The 21,423-nt window shown below is 41.8% G+C and overlaps 1 protein-coding gene across 4 annotated transcripts in view; it reads left to right on the top strand.

Moving 5' to 3' along the window:
* Positions 1 to 690: 690 nt before the first annotated feature.
* The window catches only part of LOC106612464 (sodium channel subunit beta-3-like), a 33,133-nt gene continuing 12,400 nt past the window's right edge, over positions 691 to 21,423 (top strand). For 3 of the 4 annotated variants that reach the window (XM_045724337.1, XM_045724335.1, XM_045724334.1), the window contains exons 1-4: positions 691 to 875; positions 10,987 to 11,081; positions 16,292 to 16,455; positions 16,699 to 16,924. In XM_045724337.1, coding sequence (XP_045580293.1) covers positions 859 to 875; positions 10,987 to 11,081; positions 16,292 to 16,455; positions 16,699 to 16,924 — 502 coding nt within the window. In that variant the 5' untranslated portion in view covers positions 691 to 858. Of the gene's footprint in view, positions 876 to 10,276; positions 10,583 to 10,986; positions 11,082 to 16,291; positions 16,456 to 16,698; positions 16,925 to 21,423 lie in introns of those variants that run through there. The other variant, XM_045724336.1, reaches the window with a different exon arrangement.

The following is a 21,423-nucleotide window of genomic DNA, read 5'->3' as shown; positions in this document are numbered from 1 at the left end:
ATATTCTTTCTTCCATTAATGGTCATTTCCCTCTCTCTCCGAGCAGCGGTAAATGTATTATCATCGCTCCAACCCCTGGACCCATTCCAGGCTGAGTAATCTAGACAATACGCACTCTGCTAATAGAAATGGAGTATTCCTACAGGTGGGTGGGGATGGAGGGGTTAGACTGTGAGCAGATTGAGGAGGTCAGCTGGACCAATCGTCAATGGCTATCAGTATCAGTGCCCACAACTCGGTGCCAAGTCCCGGGTTAAAATGGGGTGATGCCCCTTAGAAAGTTCCATAGGCTGACTCAGCCTGACAGACCCTATCATGGAGATTAGAAACAATGTCTCACTAAAAATGATATTTTATACCTCCCAATATCTGACTACTTGTCATACCTCTCTCAGCTGGCACTGTACTATTAGAAAAGGGTTGCCAAATGGTTATTTGTGGAGGGGTAAGCAAAAGAAGCTGTTATGGTTCTAGGTAGCACCTTTCATTCTAAGAGTGTAAACCAGCATACATCTTTCTCATGTAAGGATTTGCAATGTTTCAATATTATTTCTGCTCCGGTTGCTTAAACGAGAACAACAGTGTTATTTATAGAAAGTAAAGCCCTGTGTATGTTTTTTTCCTCAGGTTGGCATAATGTTACCTTTTGCCAGCTGCTAGTGGAGACCACAACTATTCCTGTCCCATCACTGTCTGTCCATAACGAATGGACAGACAGCTGCAAAACACAGTCCATGATACAAACACAAAATACTTTTTCCAAATGTTATTTGAACTTGTTTCGTCATTACAGTTTTGTTTGGAGCAGCACATATTTTTAAGGAAACGTGTTTGATAAGGAAGATCTTTCAGGATCCTATGGATACAGACTCACTGTAAGTGTTGCTATTTGATTTCATTTGGGGGTGGGGATAATGCTGTGTTACAGACAATTGCTAAGTTATATTTGTTGCAGTATTAAAATCTCTAATTGTGGTACATAAGTATTGAAATTGATGAGTATATCAGTAATGCCACAAAAAAAGATGCACAATAACAATGATCAGACCCTTCAAAATCTATCCTCCTCTTCATATAGGAGTGTGTAAACCCCATATGCATGTTTGTATTGAACATCTGAACTACACCGCTGGGGATAAGCATATAGTCTACTTCTCATTAATTTAGCACTGATTTTCAATAATGAAAATGTTTCTATAGTTGCTGGGCAGATTTCGCGGTTAAGTTCCAACATTTCCCATTAGTGTCCACATGCTGTAATCATGTTGTAATCTTGAAATCCCTCCAAATCCCCGAAACTCTGTTCACTTGCCCCGGACACCGTGCAGTAGTAAACATAGTTAGGGTTTTATAAACGTTGGAACAAAGCGTTTTAATGTTTTTTTTAAATGTTTGACTAAATACTTTCAACCTTTTTCGTTGAGGCAAAACATTTAATTAAGTTTGTAAGATTATTATTTTTTTATTATTTTTTAACAGCAAATGTGTTTCTTATTGGACAGTACAGTACCTTCCTCCTTACTGAACTCCAGCCACTCATAGTGAGCCTCATACCTTTTGGTCATCCCAATTCACAATCTCATATTTCTACTGAGCCAAAGTGTCACCTGACCAGTGCATCCACTTACCAGTTGGGTGTCATTATCTAATCAGTATACTTTACTGTAAGTAGGCCACCAGTGATTGCTTGTATTTGCTTGGTGTGCATTACCACCAGCCTCAAAGCTTAGTGTTGTGTGTACCTTTATTAGGACATGGATCACTTGATTTTCACTCTACGCTGTACCCACTGGGCACAGATGTCAATTCAAATTAAATAAAATGTTATTGGTCACATACACATGTTTAGCAGATGTTATTGCGGGTGTTTGCGGGTGTAGCGAAATACTTGTGTTTCCAGCCCCAACAGTGCAGTAATATCTAATAATTTCACAACAATATACACACACATCTAAGTAAATGAATGTCATTAAGAATATATAAATATATAGACAAGCAATGTCGGAGCGGCATAGACTAAGATACAGTAGAATAGTATAGAATACAGTATATACATATGGGATGAGTAATGCAAAATATGTAAACATTATTAAAGTGACTAGTGTTCCATTTATTAAAGTGGCCAGTGATTTCAAGTCTATGTATATAGGAATCAGCCTCTAATGTGCTATTGATGGCTATTTAACAGTCTGATGGTCTTGAGATTGAAGCTGTTTTTCAGTCTCTCAGTCCCAGCATTGATGCACCTGTACGGACCTCACCTGCTGGACGATAGCGGGGTGAAAAGGCAGTGGCTCGGGTGGTTGTTGTCCTTGATGATCTTTTTGGCCTTTCTGTGACCTCGGGTGCTGTCCTGAACAGATGTCCTGGAGGGCAGGTAGTTTGCCCCCGGTGATGCGTTGGGCAGACCGCACCACCCTCTGGAGATCCCTGCGGTTGTGGGCGGTGCAGTTGCCGTACCAGACGGTGATACAGCCCGACAGGATGCTCTCAATTGTGCAGCTGTAAAAGTTTGTGAGGGTTTTAGGTGCCAAGACAAATTTCTTCAGCCTCCTGAGGTTGAAGAGGTGGTGTTGTGCCTTCTTCACCACGCTGTCTGTGGGTGGACCGTTTCAGTTTGTCAGTGATGTGTACGCCGAGGAACTTGAAGCTTTCCACCTTCTCCACTACGGTCTCGTCGATGTGGATAAGGGGTTGCTCCCTCTGCTGTTTCCTGAAGTCCAAGATCATCGCCTTTGTTTTGTTGACGTTGAGTAAGAGGTTGTGTGCTCCTTTTTTAGTCCGTGATTGTCTGTAGACCCTGCCACATACGTCTCGTGTCTGAGCCATTGAATTACGACTCCACTTTGTCTCTATATTAACGTTTTGCCTGTTTGATTGCCTTACGGAGGAAATAACTACACTGTTTGTATTCTGCCATATTCCCAGTCAGTTTTGCCCGAATGCTGCCATCTATCCACAGTTTCTGGTTAGGGTAGGTTTAAATAGTTAGTGGGTACAACATCTCCTATCCACTTCCTGATAAACTCAGTCACCGTATCAGTATATTCGTCAATGTTATTCTCGGAGGCTACCCGGAACATATCCCAGTCAGCGTGATCAAAACAATTTGGTCAGACCAACTTTGAATAGTGAGTTTCTGCCTGTATGAAGGGAGGAGAAAAACGGAGTCATGGTCAGATTTTCCGAATGAAGGGTGGGGGAGTGCCTTGTAGGCATCCCAGAAGTCGGAGTAGCAGTGGTCGAGTGTTTTAGCAGTGCGAGTACTACAGTTGTTGTGCTGATGGAACTCAAATTTGCTTAGTTAAAATCCCCAGCTACAATAAATGCGGCCTCAGTATATGTGGTTTCCAGTTTGCATAAAGTCCAGTGAAGTTCTTTGAGGACCGTCGTTGTATCGGCTTGAGGGGGAATATACACGGCTGTGTCCATAACCGAACAGAATTCTCTCGGGATGTAATGAGGTTGGCATTTGATTGTGAGGGATTCTAGGTTGGGTGAACAAAAGGACTTGAGTTCCTGTATGTTATCACAATCACACCATGAGTAGTTAATCATGAAACATACACCCCCTTCTTCACAGAGAGATTTATTCCTGTTTGCGCGATGAACTGAGAACCCAACTAGCTGTACGGACTCGGACAGAAAATCCCAAGAGAGAAATGTTTCCATGAAACAGAGTATGTTACAATCCCTGATGTCTCTCTGGAAGGAAATCCTCGCACTCAGCTCTTCAACTTTATTATCCAGAGACTGAACATTAGCGAGTAATAAACTCGGAACCGGTGGGTGGTGTGCGTGCCTCCTGAGTCGGTCTAGAAGTCCACTCCGGGTACCTCCTCTCCACGGACGATATCTGGGTCAGCCTCTGGAATCATTTCAATTGCCTTGGGGGTTACGGACAAAGGATCCGATTAGGAAAGTTGTATATTCCTGGTCGTAATGCTAGTGAGTTACCGTCACTCTGATATCCAAAAGTTATTCCCGGCTGTATGTAATAACACAAAAAAATGTCTGGCATAATAATGTAAGAAATAACATATAAAAAAACCCAAATACTGCAAAGTTGCCTAGTGGCTAGAAGCACGGCTGCCCTCTATATCGGCGCCATTCAACGTCTATTCCACGTTGGTTTCACATAATTCCGTGGAATCAACTTTGATTCAACCAGTGTGTGCCCATTGGATAGGAACAAATCCATTTGTTTTGTTCTTGGAAATGAGCATGATAAACAAACCAGTGTGGTTTCTTCCCAGAGCTGAGCTTCTCCTGTGTTAGTCTACGGGTTTTTCATTTTCTCTACCTTGTTCCCATCATCCGGTCCTTGTGCATCACTGTTGCCATGGTTCCCTTATCTCTGGGATGTGGCAGTGGCAGCCACCAGGCTTGCCATATTTAGTGTTTCTGAGACACCCAGCCTGCTGGCAACAACGCACTGTGCATTCTCCACTGCCATTTTCATTGTTGTTTATGTGTTTTCATTAGAAATAATATGCCGTGGGATTAGTCATATGATTGCTGCCTACTTGCCTGATGCCATGGATATATCAGCCATGTGCTCTGATATTTAAACATTGAAAAAAATGTATGACATACAACATCCATAGAAATAGAATGGCAACATACTCCAAATGAAATTTGTAATCCATGGTAGAAAGCTGAAAGCATTAAACCTACGGTATCCTTTGAGGTAAGCCTTTCTTATTCCTCCATGCACACATACTTTACATCGGCCACTAGATTAAACACAGTGATCTCATTGTTAGATTACACTGCATGTTCTAATTTGAGCACTACATATACACTGTATCTGTCTTATGAAGTTGAATGGAGTTTTAAGATGTCTTCACTGGATAAACCTTTGAGTTTTTCCCAGATTAAGAACATTGAAGAACAGTCGAGAGTTTAAGAGGTCGAAGTGCCATAGAGAAATGTAGAAATACTGCCTAGAAGATTTCGGAATAAATATCACAATAGCTTTGCTTTAGATGCTGGGTTCAGAATGAACTGTATTTATGCAATGTATGGAATACTCATACACACAGTACCATCCATTACAGTACAAATCTGATTTATCATATTCCATATGTCAATGCCTAACAGTTCATTAAACAGCGTAGTCTTTCCTAAATAAATGTCCAGGAAGGCAAACATAATTCATACTCAATGTGACTCATGGAGAATAATGGGTATAGTTGATATCATGCCGATCCTTCATAAGTACTTTAGGGCCGCGTCTCAAAGGGTACACTATTCCCTATAAGTGTACTACTTTTAACCAGGGCCCATAGTGTCCTCTGGTCAAAAGTAGCACACTATATTGGGAATAGGGTGACATTTGAGATGCAGCCCAGGCTTCTTCCACACTGGTATGTGGGTGAACTGGGGGGAAGATAATGACTGCTCTCAGAGGTAATGGCAGAGAGGAGCAGTGAAGCAGAATGGAATAAAACATAATCGAAAAACTCATCGCTTTGTGTCAAATGCAGATTAGGTTTTATGTAGATGAAAGGTCATTGCATCATCCTGCTATAAGCACCAAATATGAGAGAGAATCAGTGGGATTGTAAGGTTGCATTAGAAGCTCTGTAGGCTGGTTTTTCTTGGTATGCTCAGAATTATGTGTTTTTCAATGGCCTACACATACCATACACACTGAGGTCAGAGTATAATTGTTTTTATTTTACCTTTATTTAACTAGGCAAGTCAGTTAAGAACAAATTCTTATTTTCAATGACAACCCACTGTTCACAGGCTAACTGCCTTGTCCAGCTCGAGGATTTGAACTTACAACCTTTTGGTTACTAGCCCAATGCTCTAACCACTAGACTACCCTGCCGCCCCAATATTAAATCAAGATTCTACTCCAGGGTGATCTTTGAGCTCTATCACTGCTGTGTGATTCTTTGGAGATGCCTAAGGGGGTGAATAAAAATATATGTGCTTCACTGATCTGTATTAAATGAGTGGCTATGAGTAAGCACTCTCCTTCCAGATGCTAAACAACATTATATAACATTTGTGTGGTTGGTACATTGGATGTCTGTTGTCATTTTTGTTCATAAGTCTTAAATTATTTGTAAGAGAGGACCTCGCACTTGCAACTCATAACATTAACGTTAAATCGCCCTTCATAGAAATTCCCTCCTGTACATGTTTTGGTGGTAAAATTGGATGTGTTTATAGGGCAACCGATACTGACATTGGTAGTTTTAATGATGCCCTTTCATCAAGATTGGATTTAAGGTGCTGACCTGTTGCACCCTCTACAACCATAATAATATTATTATTATTTTACCCTGCTGGTCATCTATGAACGTTTGAACATATTGGCCATTATAATCTCAACCCAGCTCAGCCAGAAGAGGACTGGCCATCCCTCAGAGCCTGGTTTCTTCCTAGGTTCCTGCCTTTCTATGGAGTTTTTCCTAGCCACCATGCTTCTACATCTGCATTGCTTGCTGTTTGGGTTTTTAGGCTGGGTTTCTGTATAGCACTTTGTGACATCGACTGATGTAAAAAGGGCTTACTGATGTCGGACTTTTTGAATTCTTTATACACCAGCTATCTATATCTCCTCAACTACAAGCCCACAAAAGTGACCAGTTCATCGGTCATCCTTATTAGTAATATTTTTACTGATTAATTGAATAATGTGGCAAAAACAGGTAGACTTTATAGTGACATTTATACTGACAATATCCAATATTCCACTTCTCTTTGTCAGCTAGAAAAATGTACAGATGGGAATGGATAGTAGCATTAAATGTAGAATATTTAACAAAAGTAATACTGAAGATTTTCAAATGTTGATTGATATTTAATGGGAACATTTTTATAATAATTTACTGTGGAGTCTGCTTACCAGACTTTTCTCACATCCTTCAATTCTGTATTTCACCGCTGCTTTTCCTTATTCAGACCTCATAAGAGAGCAGCAGATGGGTTCTGGAAAGCATGGTACACAGTCTGTCTCCAAAAATCCTCAGTAAAAAAAGTTTCAAAAAAATTCTACCCCCCTTGAATTCTGCCAATTCAAAATATACTACACAAAAATATAAACGCAGCATGTAAAGTGTTGGTCTCATGTTTCATGAGCTGAAATAAAATTTGTTTACATCCCTGTTAGTGACCATTTCTCCTTTGCTAAAATAATCCATACACCTGACCGGTCTGGCATATCAAGAAGATATTATTAAACAGCATGATCATTACACAGGTGCACCTTGTGCTGGGCACAATAAAAGGCCACTTTAAAATCGCTGCAGCTGTACACAGCCAATCTGTAAATAGCCCATCCAATCTACCTACCTCATCCCCATACTGTTTTTATTTACTTTTTTGCTCTTTTGCACACCAGTATTTATTCTTGCACATCATCATCTGCACATCTATCACTCCAGTGTTAATTTGCTCAATTGTAATTACTTCACTACTATTGCCTATTTATTGCCTTACCTCCTCACACCATTTGCACACACTGTATATAGACTTTTCCATTGTGTTATTGACTGTATGTTTGTTTATTCCATGTGTAACTCTGTGTTGTTGTTTGTGTCGCACTGCTTTGCTTTATCTTGGCCAGGTTGCAGTTGTAAATGAGAACTTGTTCTCAACTGGCCTACCTGGTTAAATAAAGGTGAAATAAAATAACAAAAAAAAAGTGTAGTTTTGTAAGACAACACAATGCCACAGAGTTTTTAGGGAGCGTGCAATTGGCATGCTGACTGCAGAAATATCCACCAGAGCTGTTGCCAGAGAATTGAATGTTAATTTCTCTACCAAAAGCCACCTGCAATTTCGTTTTAGATAATTTAGTACTACGTCCAACCGGTCTTACAACTGCAGACCAGGTGTAGCCATGCCAGCCCAGGACATCCACACCGGCTTCTTCATTCACCTTCTTCTGAGACCAGCCACCCGGACAGCTGATGAAACTGAGGAATATTTCTGTCTGTAATAAAGCCCTTTTGTGGGGAAAACTCTGATTGGCTGGGCCTGGCTCCCCAGTGGGTGGGATTATGCCCTCCCAGGCCCACCCATGGCTGCACCACTGACCAGTCATGTGAAATGTATAGATTAGGGCCTAATGAAGTTATTTCAATTGACTAATTTCTTTATATGATCTGTAACTCAGTAAAATCGTTGAAATTATGCATGCTGTGTTTATATTTTTGTTCAGTATAGTATAAAAACACATTTACCCATCTAGTTCGGATATCCACAAGAATATGCTTTACTAGCAAATCACAAGAATATGCAAACAATATAAAGTCAACATGGAAAATCAACATCTGTTGAACAAGAAAAAGTATTCTACAGCTCTCCCATCTCAATTCAATGTTAGAAGTAAGACATATGGTGAACCTTTGTTATTTTATGTGAATTTAATAACGTTTTTGTGAACTGCACAGTAGTCTCTCTCCTCCATATAGCCTAACTCTCATGCACACACATGCACACTCACAAAAAGAAACTTATTACTGTACACTGAATCTACCATGTTCAATTGTTAGTATGCTTTGTTTTAATTGATTGAACAAACTGTATTGTACACGCGCACACACACACACACACACACACACACACACACACACACACACACACACACACACACACACACACACACACACACACACACACATACTGTACATATACAGTACCAGTCAAAGGTTTGGACCCACCTACTCATTCAAAGGTTTTTCTATATTTTTACTATTTTCTACATTGTATAATAATAATGAACACATCAAAACTATGAAATAACACATGGAATCATGTAGTAACCAAAAAAGTGTTAAACAAATCAAAATATATTTTATATCTTAGATTCTTCAAAGTAGCCACCCTTTGCCTTGATGACAGCTTTGCACACGCTTGGCATTCTCTCAACCAGCTTCACCTACAATGCTTTTGCAACAGTTTTGAAGGAGTTTCCACATGCTGAGCACTTGTTGTCTGCTTTTCCTTCACTCTGCGGTCCAACTCATCCCAAAGCATCTCAATTGGGTTAACGTCTGGTTATTGTGGAGGCCAGGTCATCTGATGCAGCACCCCATCACTTACGCAGCCTTACACAACCTGGGGGTGTGTTTTGGGTCATTGTCCTGTTGAAAAACAAATGATTGTCCCACTAAGCGCAAACCAGATGGGATGGCATATTGCTGAAGAATGCTGTGGTAGCCATGCTGGTTAAGTGTGCCTAAATCACAGACAGTGTCACCAGCAAAGCACCCCCACACCATCACATCTCCTCCATCCTTCACGGTGGGAACCACACATGCAGAGATCATCCGTTCACCTACTCTGCGTCTCACATTTGCACTCATCAGACCAAAGGAGAGATTTCCACCAGTCTAATGTCCATTACTCATGTTTCTTGGCCCAAGCAAGTCTCTTCTTATTATTGGTGTCCTTTAGTAGTGGTTTCTTTTCGGCCATGAATGCCTGATTCACGCAGTGTCCTCTGAACAATTGATGTTGACGTGTCTGTTACTTGAACTCTGTGAAGCATTTATTTGGGCTGCAGTTTCTGAGGCTGGTAACTCTAATGAACTTATCCTCTGCAGCAGAGGTAACTCTGGGTCTTCCTTTCCTGTGGGTGTCCTAGTGAGAGCCAGTTTCATCATAGCGCTTGATGGTTTTTGCGACTGCACTTGAAGAAACTTTCAAAGTTCTTGAAATTTTCCTCAGTGATTGAGCTTCATGTCTTAAAGTAATGATGGACTGTCATTTATTTTTGCTTATTTGAGCTGTTCTTGACATAATATGGACTTGGCCTTTTACCAAATAGGGCTATCTTCTTTCTGTATACCACCCCTACCTTGTTACAACACAACTGATTGGCTCAAATGCATAAAGAAGGTAAGAAATTCCACAAATGTACTTTTAACAAGGCACACCCGTTAATTGAAATACATTCCAGGTGACTACCTCATGAAGCAGGTTGAGAGAATGCCAAGAGTGTGCAAAGCTGTCATCAAGGAGAAGGGTGGCTACTTTGAAGAATCTCAAATAGAAAATATATTTTGATCCGTTTAACACTTTTTTGGTTACTACATGATTACTTATGTGTTATTTCATAGGTTTGATGTCTTCACTATTCTACAATGTAGAAAATAGTAAAAATATAGAAAAACCCTTTTAATGAGGAAGTGTGTCCAAACTTCTAACTGGAACTGTACTTTGTATTGTCCATGTGCCTGCGAACAAGAAGATACGGAGTGAAAATACATAGGTTGTGACTTTTACGCATGCGCATCAATGGAAACGTTATCGGAGCCCTAAGTGACCGCTTATTGCGAAAAACAAAGGCAGTGAACAACGGAACAGAACGTCATTTTCGGATTGCTCCTCATTTTATGAAGAATCTGACAAAAGAGTATCCTTTTTTGATTAAACCAATTTATTATTCGCTATTCATATAAAACTTTTTACAATCCATTGTCATTGTATGATTGAGGATTTCTAGACGCTCACCCAAATCCCGCAATAGAAAGTGGCCTCAGCGGAGTGTGGAATCTACAGGTCTCTTTTGGGTTTTATTCATGGTGAAGCTGCGAGGAATATCGAATGAATGAGTGTGAGTAATTTTTTTCTCACCACAAATATACTACGACTTGAATAATGTGGGAGAAGTTTACAAAAAAATAAAGTGATTAATCTTAGGCAACAGGCCAGTCAATGATAATATTAAATTAATGTTATCTTCAGACACTGACAAATAACCATCATATAGCCTAAAGCAAGATTTTTCTCACACTTTGTCAAATCTCTACGGAGAATGTGTTATATTTATCGACGACCGATCTCCTGGGTAGCGGTGCGCTCACTGTCCATTGTCCTGAAATTACGCTCTACAAATAGCCTAATCAAACTAGGGCATTCGCTACCACGACATAGAAATACTGTAGATGAAAATACTGTAGATTAAATATGAGATTATTCGAGGTTTAACGTGTTTTTTCTTTCTTTGATTGTGAACAGGAGAGCGTGTCCAAGACAGCTATACCAGAGAATACCGAATATGAGAACTCGAACCAGGGTTATATTGCATTCTCTATTACTTTTGGTTTTAGTAGGTAAGTATTTGCACTTACATCATGTGTTTTGTCTCTAATGGTTGAAAATCACAGATTTGTGATGCAACGGTTTTTGCCATTAATTGATACATCACGATCAAACAAGTTGTAATCCCAACACGTAGGCCTTTATGTTCCATCTTGAGAGATCTGAGAGATCTGACTAAGGCTAGTATGGCATGATTTGACACGGTCAAGTGACATAGAAAACCTACAGTAGCATTCACTTGGCTTTTGGATAAAGTGAAATCAAGGTATAAGCCTATTATCATTACATGTAGAAGCCAACAGACAGGACATGATCTGGGTAATCCGTCTCTAAAGTAAAATAAAATGCAATTTGGTAACACTTTTATATAAAATATTCTAAATATGTCACCAACTATTCCAACATTTAAAAACATGAACAAACTAATAGAGGTACTTAAATAGGGAGCAGAAGGTAGATCATCTTCAACAGTAACCTGCTCTAAACCTGCTCTAAATGATATCTGTCAGCAGCCTAATGTTATGCAAATGCATTTCTTATTTCTGAATGGCAGCACTGATAGACCTCATTTGAGACTTTCACTTACTTTTGAAGATGATCAACTGTCTGCTCCCAATTTAAGTACTTCTATTAGTTTGTCCATGTTTTTAAATTATATGTGTCAGCAGCCTAATGTTATGTAAATGTATTTCTTATTTCTGAATGGCAGCACTGACCGGGTCCTCTTTCCCAGTACGTTTCTGTGTCACTTTCACTACTGTGACTTTCCTGGTTTCCATGTGGCTGCATGGAACTATCAAACTCTCATGGTCCAAACACATTAAGACAGTTGTGAAGAGAGCACGACAAAGCCTATTCCCCCTCAGGAGACTGAAAAGATTTGACATGGGTCCTCAGATCCTCAAAAGGTTCTACAGCTGCACCATCGAGAGCATCCTTACTGTTTGCATTACTGCCTGGTATGGAAATCGCTCGGCCTCTGACCACAAGGCACTACAGAGGGTAGTGCGTATAGCCCAGTACATCACCAGGGCCAAGCTTCCTGCCATCCAGGACCTCTATACCAGGCGGTGTCAGAGGAAGGCCCTAAAAATTGTCAAAGACTCCAGCCACCCTAGTCATGGGCCGTTCTCTCTGCTACCACACGCCAAGCAGTACCGGAGCGCCAGGTCTAGGTCCAAAAGGCTTCTTAACAGTTTCTACCCCCAAGCCATAAGACTCTCGAACAGCTAATCAAAGGGATACCCAGACCCCACTTTTTTACGCTGCTGCTACTCTGTTTATTATCAATGCATAGTCACTTTAACTCTACCTACATGTACATAATTACCTCAAGTGCCCCTGCACATTGACTCTGTACCGGTACCCCCTGTATATAGCCTCGCTATTGTTATTTTACTGCTGCTGTTTAATTATTTGTTACTTCTATTTTCTATTCTTTACTTATCTATTTTAGTGAACTTTTTTTTACTGATCTTCTTAAAGCATTGTTGGTTAAGGGCTTGTAAGTAAGCATTTCACTGCTGTATTCGAAGCATGTGATAAATACATTTGATTTGATTAGTATGACCCTTAATGAGCTGGAGATGTGATTGATGTTGACAAACACAGCCCGGGGCTCTGGGTTACATAATACTAACTGTGCGTTTTGTCAATCAGTCACACAAAGACTCCATGCAGAAAACCACACATTTTCTTCCCTCAATCACTATTGGTTGCTTCCCAAATGGCACCCTAATCCCCATATAGTGCACTACTTTTGACCATATAATGCACTACTTTTGACCCGGGCCCTGGTCTAAAGTAGTGCACGAAATATGGAATATGGTGCTGTTTGGATCTCAGGCCTTGTTTGTGGGGTTGATGATATTACGCTCACTGCGTGTGTCAGTCTAGTGTGAAATGTACAGTGAAAGTTGGAAGTTTACATACACCTTAGCCAAATACATTTAAACTCAGTTTTTCATAATTCCTGACATTTAATCCTAGTAAAAATTCCTTGTCTTAGGTTAGTTAGGATCACCACTTTAATTTAAGAATGTGAAATGTCTGTGACGACTTCCACCGAAGTCGGTTCCTCTCCTTGTTCGAGCCGCGTTCGGCGGTTGGCATCACCGGTCTTCTAGCCATCGTCGATCCACTTTTCATTTTCCATTTGTTTTGTCTTGTTTTCCTACACACCTGGTTCTCATTTCCTTCATTAAGTGTTGTGTATTTAACCCTCTGTTCCCCCCATGTCTTTGTGTGGAACTGTTTGTTGTAAGTGCTTGTGCACATGTTTACTGGTGCGCGACAGGTTTTATACCCATGTTTGTTATTCTTTATGCTGTTGGTTTTGCAATTAAACTGCTCCGGCTATTACCTAGTTCTGCTCTCCTGTGTCTGACTTCCCTGCCACCAGTTACGCACCCCTTACAATGTCAGAATAATAGTAGAGAGAATTATTTATTTCAGCTTTTATTACTTTCATCACATTCCCAGTGGATCAGAAGTTTACATACACTCAATTAGTATTTGGTAGCATTGCCTTTAAATTGTTTAACTTGGGTCAAATGTTTCGGGTAGCCTTCCACAAGCTTTCCACAATAAGTTGGGTGAATTTTGGCCCATTCCTCCTGACAGAGCTGGTGTAATTGAGTCAGGTTTGTAGGCCTCCTTGCTCGCACACTCCAATACCTTGACTTTGTTGTCCTTAAGCCATTTTAGCCACAGCTTTGGAAGTATGCTTGGGGTCATTGTCCATTTGGAAGACCTATTTGTGCCAAGGTTTAACTTCCTGACTGATGTCTTCAGATGTTGCATCAATATATCCACATAATGTTCCGACCTCATGATGCCATCTATTTTGTGAAGTGCACTAGTCCCTCCTGCAGCAAAGCACCCCCACAACATGATGCTGCCACCCCCATGCTTCACGGTTGGGATGGTGTTCTTCGGCTTGCAAGCCTCCCCCTTTTCCCTCCAAACATAACGATGGTCATTATGGCCAAACGGTTCTATTTTTGTTTCATCAGACCAGAGGACATTTCTCCAAAAAGTACGATCTTTGTCCCCATGTGCAGTTGCAAACCGTAGTCTGGCTTTTTTTGGCAGTTTTGGAGCAGTGGCTTCTTCCTTGCTGAGTGGCCTTTCGATATAGGACTCGTTTTACTATGGATATAGATACTTTTGTACCTGTTTCCTCCAGCATCTTCACAAGGTCCTTTGCTGTTGTTCTGGGATTGATTTGCACTTTTCGCACCAAAGTACGTGTCACGCCCTGACCTTAGAGATCCTTTTATGTCTCTATTTTGGTTGGTCAGGGCGTGAGTTGGGGTGGGCATTCTATGTCCTTTTTTCTATGTTTGGTATTTCTTTGTTTCGGCCGGGTATGGCTCTCAATCAGGGACAGCTGTATATCGTTGTTGCTGATTGGGAGCCATACTTAGGCAGCCTGTTTTCCTTTGGGTTTTGTGGGTGGTTATTTTCTGTTTAGTCATTTGTTACCTGACAGAACTGTTTGGCTGTTGTCTTTTGTTTATTTTGTAAAGTGTTCTCTTTTTTCATTAAATTACAAAGATGAGCACTAACCACACTGCGCCTTGGTCTAGTCCATTCAACAGCCGTTACAGTACGTTTGTCTCTAGGAGACAGAACGCGTCTCCTTCCTGAGCGGTATGACGGCTGCGTGGTCCCATGGTGTTTATACTTGCGTACTATTGTTTGTACAGATGAACGTGGTTCCTTCAGGCGTTTGGAAATTGCTCCCAAGGATGATCCAGACTTATGGAGGTCTACAAAAATTTTTTCTGAGGCACTGAGTTTGAAGGTAGGCCTTGAAATACATCCACAGGTACACCTCCGATTGACTCAAATGATGTCAATTAGCCTATCAGAAGCTTCTAAAGCCATGACATCATTTTCTGGAATTTTCCATGCTGTTTAAAGGCACAGTCAACTTAGTGTATGTAAACTTCTGACCCGCTGGAATTGTGATACAGTGAATTATAAGTGAAATATTCTGTCTGTAAACAATCGTTGATAAAGTTACTTGTGTCATGCACACAGTAGATGTCCTAACCGACTTGCCAAAACTATAGTTTGTTAACAAGACATTTTTGGAGTGGTTGAAAAACGAGTTTTAATGAATCCAACCTAAGTGTATGTAAACTTCCAACTTCAACTGTATACATATATTTTTATATTTTTGTATTATTATTTTATTTTCTCCCCTATTTCGTGGTATCCAATTGGTAGTTACAGTCTTGTCACATATCTGTAACTCCTGTACGGACTCGGTAGAAGCAAAATTCAAGAGCCGTGCGTCCACCAAAATACGACCCCACCATGTCGCACTGCTTATTTGACACAATGCTCGCTTAACTCGGAAGCCAGCCGCACCAATGTGTCGGAGGAAACACTGTACACCTGGCGACCATGTCAGCATGCATGCACGCAGTCCGCCACAGGAGTGATGGGACATGGACATCCCGGCCGGCCAAACCCTCCCGTAACCCAGTCGACGCTGGGTCAATTGGGTGCCGCCTCATGGCTCTCCCGGTCGTGGCCGGCTGCGATGGTCTGGGGTGTGAGGGTGTATTATGTGGTGAGTGAGTTGTGATTTGAGAACAGTGGTGTCTATGGCACTGCATTATGCCAGTCTGACTGGCACAACAGGAAGCTCATCCAAGCCTGGCTCACATTACATCATTAAGAGGGCAGCAAAATTAGGTCACAGGGTTATCCAATAGAACACCACGCTCTGACAACAGACCAAAGGGTGATGGGCGGAGGGTGTAGTTGAATAGAATAATACATTTGTGTTTTTGCTGTCTTTTATTCCCGCCAGCTCCCACACGCAGTTTGATGTTTAAATTCACGAGTGTTGTCCTGGAGGCAGAACTGAGTGATTTCCCCTTAGGCTAGCTTCAAAGTCAGAATTGTCTATATTGTAGAAATGAATAAAAAACATTTTGCTTTTCGGTATTAATTTAAGGTTAGGCATTAGGTTTAGCAGTGTGGTTAAGGTTAGGTTTAAAATCTGATTGTATGACTCGTGACCACTCTGCAGAGCTGCCTCCAGAACAAGATTCATGACGAAAAACTCAAACCTGCCTCTCTCACACACACACACACGCGCACACGCACAAACATACACATGTATGTATCTCTGGGTGATGTGTACTGTACATGCTACAGTGTGGTGCTGGTGTGATGCCACTCTGTGTGTTACTATCTCCAGTGCAGGTGAGCAGGCCAGTATGTGTGGATGTGCCCTCAGAAACAGAGGCGGTTGTTGGGAACCCCATGAAACTGACCTGCATCTCATGTATGAAGAGAGAGGAGGTCAACGCGGAGACACGTGTGGACTGGTACTACATCCCACCTGACAAAGAATCCATCCCTGTAGGTCTCCTCCATCTAACATCCATTTGCACAAACACAAACTTCTACATTTTCATTACAAGTATTTCACCTGACAGGACCAGCAGTATTTCCTGACCATGTGTCCTGACCAGGAATGATTGCCTATAACTTTTTCCTGGTCAGGCTGTATGGTCCACAAATACTTTGAATTATGAGGGAAAAATCTGGCAAAGGTAGCTAACAACGATGGGTGTGTGTTTCCTTGCTACGTTGCCCCCTCAGATCTACCTGTTTGATGGACAACCCAGGGAGCTAGAGGGACCTTGGAGGGGTCGCCTGATGTGGAATGGAAGTAAAGACCTGCAAGAACTCTCCATCAGTATCATCAACGTCACAATGAACGACACGGGCACCTACAAGTGTGTGGTCTTCCGACAGTTTGAGTTTGACTGCTACTCTCCCTCGGTTACCAACAGTCTGGTAATCAACCTGGTGGTCAGAGAGGAAGGTAAGATTACTTCCTGTTTTGTAATTGTACTTCCTGTCCTTTCAAGCTCCTTGCTGGAGGCTTAACTATCTGTGGTTTGTAATGTGTGATTTGCGTATTTATATGTGCTTTACCCATAAACCTTATTCTTGTTGCCAATGTATTATTTTGTCTTAGGTGCTAATAGGTATGTTAATCTTATTTACAATTTTCATGAAATGTTTTTAATAGTTGTATTGTATGAGTAATTGTGTGTTTTTGTTCTGTTTTTATTATCAAAGCTCAATTGAAGGCCTCTTATAGTAAGGGAGGGTTTCTTCTAACCATCTACTTCAGTATCTATTATAGGGGGTAATGTACATCATTTGGTTTCCATTTACTGGATGCTTGCTGGATGTTCACCTTACTCATAAATACTATTTAATAGGTATATTTGCATATAGTTATTCCTACATTCACTTTACAATACCTCTATCTGCCTATCTATTGTGAACTGCTGGGGTTCATACAGTGACTTCGGAAAGTATTCAGACCCCTTGACTTTTTTCACATTTTGTTATGTTACAGTTTTATTCTAAAATGTATTAAATATTTTTTTTCCCTCATCAATTTACATACAATACCCTACAATGACAAAGCAAAAACAGGTTTTTAGAAATGTTTGCTAATTTATAAAACCTAAATAAACAGAAATATAATATGTAAGTATTCAGACCCTTTACCTTTGGCAGCGATTGCAGCATTGAGTCTTCTTCGGTATGACGCTACAAGCGTGGCACACCTGTATATTGGGAGTTTCTCCCATTCATCTCTGCAGATCCTCTTAAGCTTTGTCAGGTTGGATTAGGAATGTCGCTGCACAGCTATTTTCAGGTCTCTCCAGAGATGTTCGATCGGGTTGAAGTCCGGGCTCTGGCTGGGCCACTCAAGGACATTCAGAGACTTGTCCCGAAGCCACTCCTGCATTGTCTTGGATGTGTGCTTAGGGTCGTTGTCCTGTTGGAAGATGAACCTTCACCCCAGTCTGTGGTCCTGAGTGCTCTGGAGCAGGTTTTCATCTAGGATCTCTCTATACTTTGCTCCGTTCATATTTCCCTCTATCCTGCCACCACCGTGCTTCACCATAGGGATGGTGCCAGGTTTCCTCCAGACGTGACACTTGCCATTTAAAAAAATATATATATTTCACCTTTATTTAACCAGGTAGGCCAGTTGAGAACAAGTTGTCATTTACAACTGCGACCTGGTCAAGATAAAGCAAAGCAGTGCTACAAAATCAACAACACAAAGTTACACATAAACAAACGTACAGTCAATAACACAATATAAAAAAATATATGTACAGTGTGTGCAACTGTAGAAGAGTAGGGAGGTAAGGCAATAAATAGGCCATAGAGGCGAAATAATTACAATTTAGCATTAACACTGGAGTGATAGATGTGCAGATGATCATGTGCAAGTAGAGAAACTGGGGTGCAAAAGAGCACGAAGATAAACAACAATATGGGGATGAGGTAGTTGGGTGTGCTATTTACAGATTGGCTGTGTACATGTACAGTGATCGGTAAGCTGCTCTGACCGCTGATGCTTAAAGTTAGAGGGGGAGATATAAGTCTCCAGCTTCAGTGATTTTTGCAATTTGTTCCAGTCATTGGCGGTAGCAGAGAACTGGAATGAAAGGCTGCCAAAGGAAGTGGATGACCAGTGAAATATACCTGCTGGAGCGCGTGCTACGGATGGGTGTTGCTATGGTGACTAGTGAGCTGAGATAAGGCTGGGCTTTACATAGCAAAGACTTATAGATGACCTGGAGCCAGTGGGTTTGGCGACGAATATGTAGTGAGGTCCCACCAACAAGAGCATACAGGTCGCAGTGGTGGGTAGTATACGGGGCTTTGGTGACAAAACGGATGGCACTGTGATAGACTGCATCCAATTTGCTGAGTAGAGTGTTAGAGGCTATTTTGTAAATTACATCGGAGAAGTCAAGGATCGGTAGGATAGTCAGTTTGGCAGCATGAATGAAGGAGGCTTTGTTGCGAAATAGGAAGCCAATTCTAGACTTAACTTTGGATTGGAGATGTTTTATGTGATTCTGGAAGGAGAGTTTACAGTCTAACCAGACACCTAGGTATTTGTAGTTGTCCACATTATCTAAGTCAGAACCGTCCAGAGTAGTTATGATAGTCGGGCGGGCGGGTGCGGGCAGCAATCGGTTGAGGAGCATGCATTTAGTTTTACTAGCATTTAAAAGCAGATGGAGGCCATGGAAGGAGTGTTGTATGGCATTGAAGCTCGTTTGGAGGTTTGTTAACACAGTGTCCAAAGAAGGGCCAGATGTATACAGAATGGTGTTGTCTGCATAGAGGTGGATCAGAGAATCACCAGCAGCAAGAGCGACATCATTGATATATACAGAGAAAAGAGTCGGCTCGAGAATTGAACCCTGTGGCGCCTCCATAGAGACTGCCAGAGGTCCGGACAACAGGCCCTCCGATTTGACACACTGAACTCTATCTGAAAAGTAGTTGGTGAACCAGGAGAGGCAGTCATTTGAGAAACCAAGGCTATTGAGTCTGCCGATAAGAATGGGGTGATTGACAGAGTCGAAAGCCTTGGCCAGGTCGATGAAGACGGCTGAACAGTACTGTCTTTTATCGATGGCGGTTATGATATCGTTTATGACCTTGAGCGTGGATGAGGTGCACCCATGACCAGCTCTGAAACCAGATTGCATAGTGGAGAAGGTACTGTGGGATTCGAAATGGTCGGTGATCTGTTTGTTAACTTGGCTTCTGAAAATTTTAGAAAGGCAGGGCAGGATGGATATACGTCTATAACAGTTTGGGTCTAGAGTGTCTCCCCCTTTGAAGAGGGGGATGACCCCGGCAGCTTTCCAATCTTTGGGGATCTCAGACGATACGAAAGAGAGGTTGAACAGGCTAGTAATAGGGGTCGCAACAATTTCAACGGAAAATTTTAGAACGAGAGGGTCCAGATTGTCTAGCCCAGCTGATTTGTAGGGATCCAGATTTTGCAGCTCTTTCAGAACATCAGCTATCTGGATTTGGTGAAGGAGAAGGGGGGGGGGGGCTTGGAAAAGGTTCTGCAGGGGTGCAGAGCTGTTGGCCGGGGTAGGGGTAGCCAGGTGGAAAGCCTGGCCAGCTGTAGAAAAATGCTTATTGAAATTATCGATTATCGTAGATTTATCGGTGGTGACAATGTTTCCTAGCCTCATTGCAGTGGGCAGCTGGGAGGAGGTGCTCTTATTCTCCATGGACTTCAGTGTCCTAAAACATTTTGGAATTAGTGCTACAGGGTGCAAATTTCTGTTTGAAAAAGCTAGCCTTAGCTTCCTAACTGACTGTGTATATTGGTTCCTGACTTCCCTGAAAAGTTGCATATTGCCGGGGGCTATTCGATGCTAATGCAGAACGCTGCAGGATGTTTTTGTACTGGTCAAGGGCAGTCAAGTCTGGAGTGAACCAAGGGCAAAATCTGTTCTTAGTTCTACATTTTTTTGAATGGGGCATGCTTATTTAAGATGGCGAGGAAAGCATTTTTAAATAGCAACCAGGCATCCTCTACTGACGGGATAAGGTCAATATCCTTCCAAGATACCCGGGCCAGGTCGATTAGAAAGGCCTGCTCACTGAAGTGTTTTAGGGAGCGTTTGACAGTGATGAGGGGTGGTCCCATTACGGACCACAGACTCATTACGGACGCAGGCAATGAGTCAGTGATCGCAGAGGTGTATTTTGAGGGCAGGTTGGTTAGGATGATATCTGAGGGTGCCCATGCTTGCGGATTTAGGGTTGTACCTGGTAGATTCCTTGATCATTTGTGTGAGATTGAGGGCATCTAGCTTAGATTGTAGGATGGCCGGGGTGGATATTATGACAGAACTCTGCAGGCTATCTCTGCAATAGATTGCAACTCCGCCCCCTTTGGCAGTTTTATCTTGTCGGAAAATGTTGTAGTTGGAGATGGAAATATCAGGATTTTTGGTGGCCTTCCTAAGCCAGGATTCAGACACGGCTAGGACACCCGGGTTGGTAGAGTGTGCTAAAGCAGTGAATAAAACAAACTTATGGAGGAGGCTTCTAATGTTAATATGCATGAAACCAAGACTTTTACGGTTACAAAAGTCAACAAATGAGAGCGCCTGGGGAATGGGAGAGGTGTTGGGCGCTGCAGGGCCTGGGTTAACCTCTACACCAGAGGAACGGAGGAGGAGTAGGATAAGGTTACGGCTAAAGGCTATAAGAACTGGTCGTCTAGTGCGTTCGGAACAGAGATTAAAAGGAGCAGATTTCTGGGCGTGGAAGAATAGATTCAAGGCATAATGTACAGACAAGGGTGTGGTAGGATGTGAGTAAAGTGGAAGTAAACATAGGCATTGAGTGAAGATGAGAGAGGTTTTGTCTTTAGAGGGACCAGTTAACCTCTCTTGGGTAGGGGGCAGTATTTTGAATTTTGGATGAATGAGGTGCCCAATGTAAACTGCCTGTTACTCAGGC

The sequence above is a fragment of the Salmo salar genome, chromosome ssa09 (genome assembly GCF_905237065.1).
Source record: "Salmo salar chromosome ssa09, Ssal_v3.1, whole genome shotgun sequence".
Classification (NCBI taxonomy): Eukaryota; Metazoa; Chordata; class Actinopteri; order Salmoniformes; family Salmonidae; genus Salmo; species Salmo salar.
The sequence above is the reverse complement of the archived record's forward strand: the minus strand, read 5'-3'. Positions and strand labels throughout refer to the sequence as shown.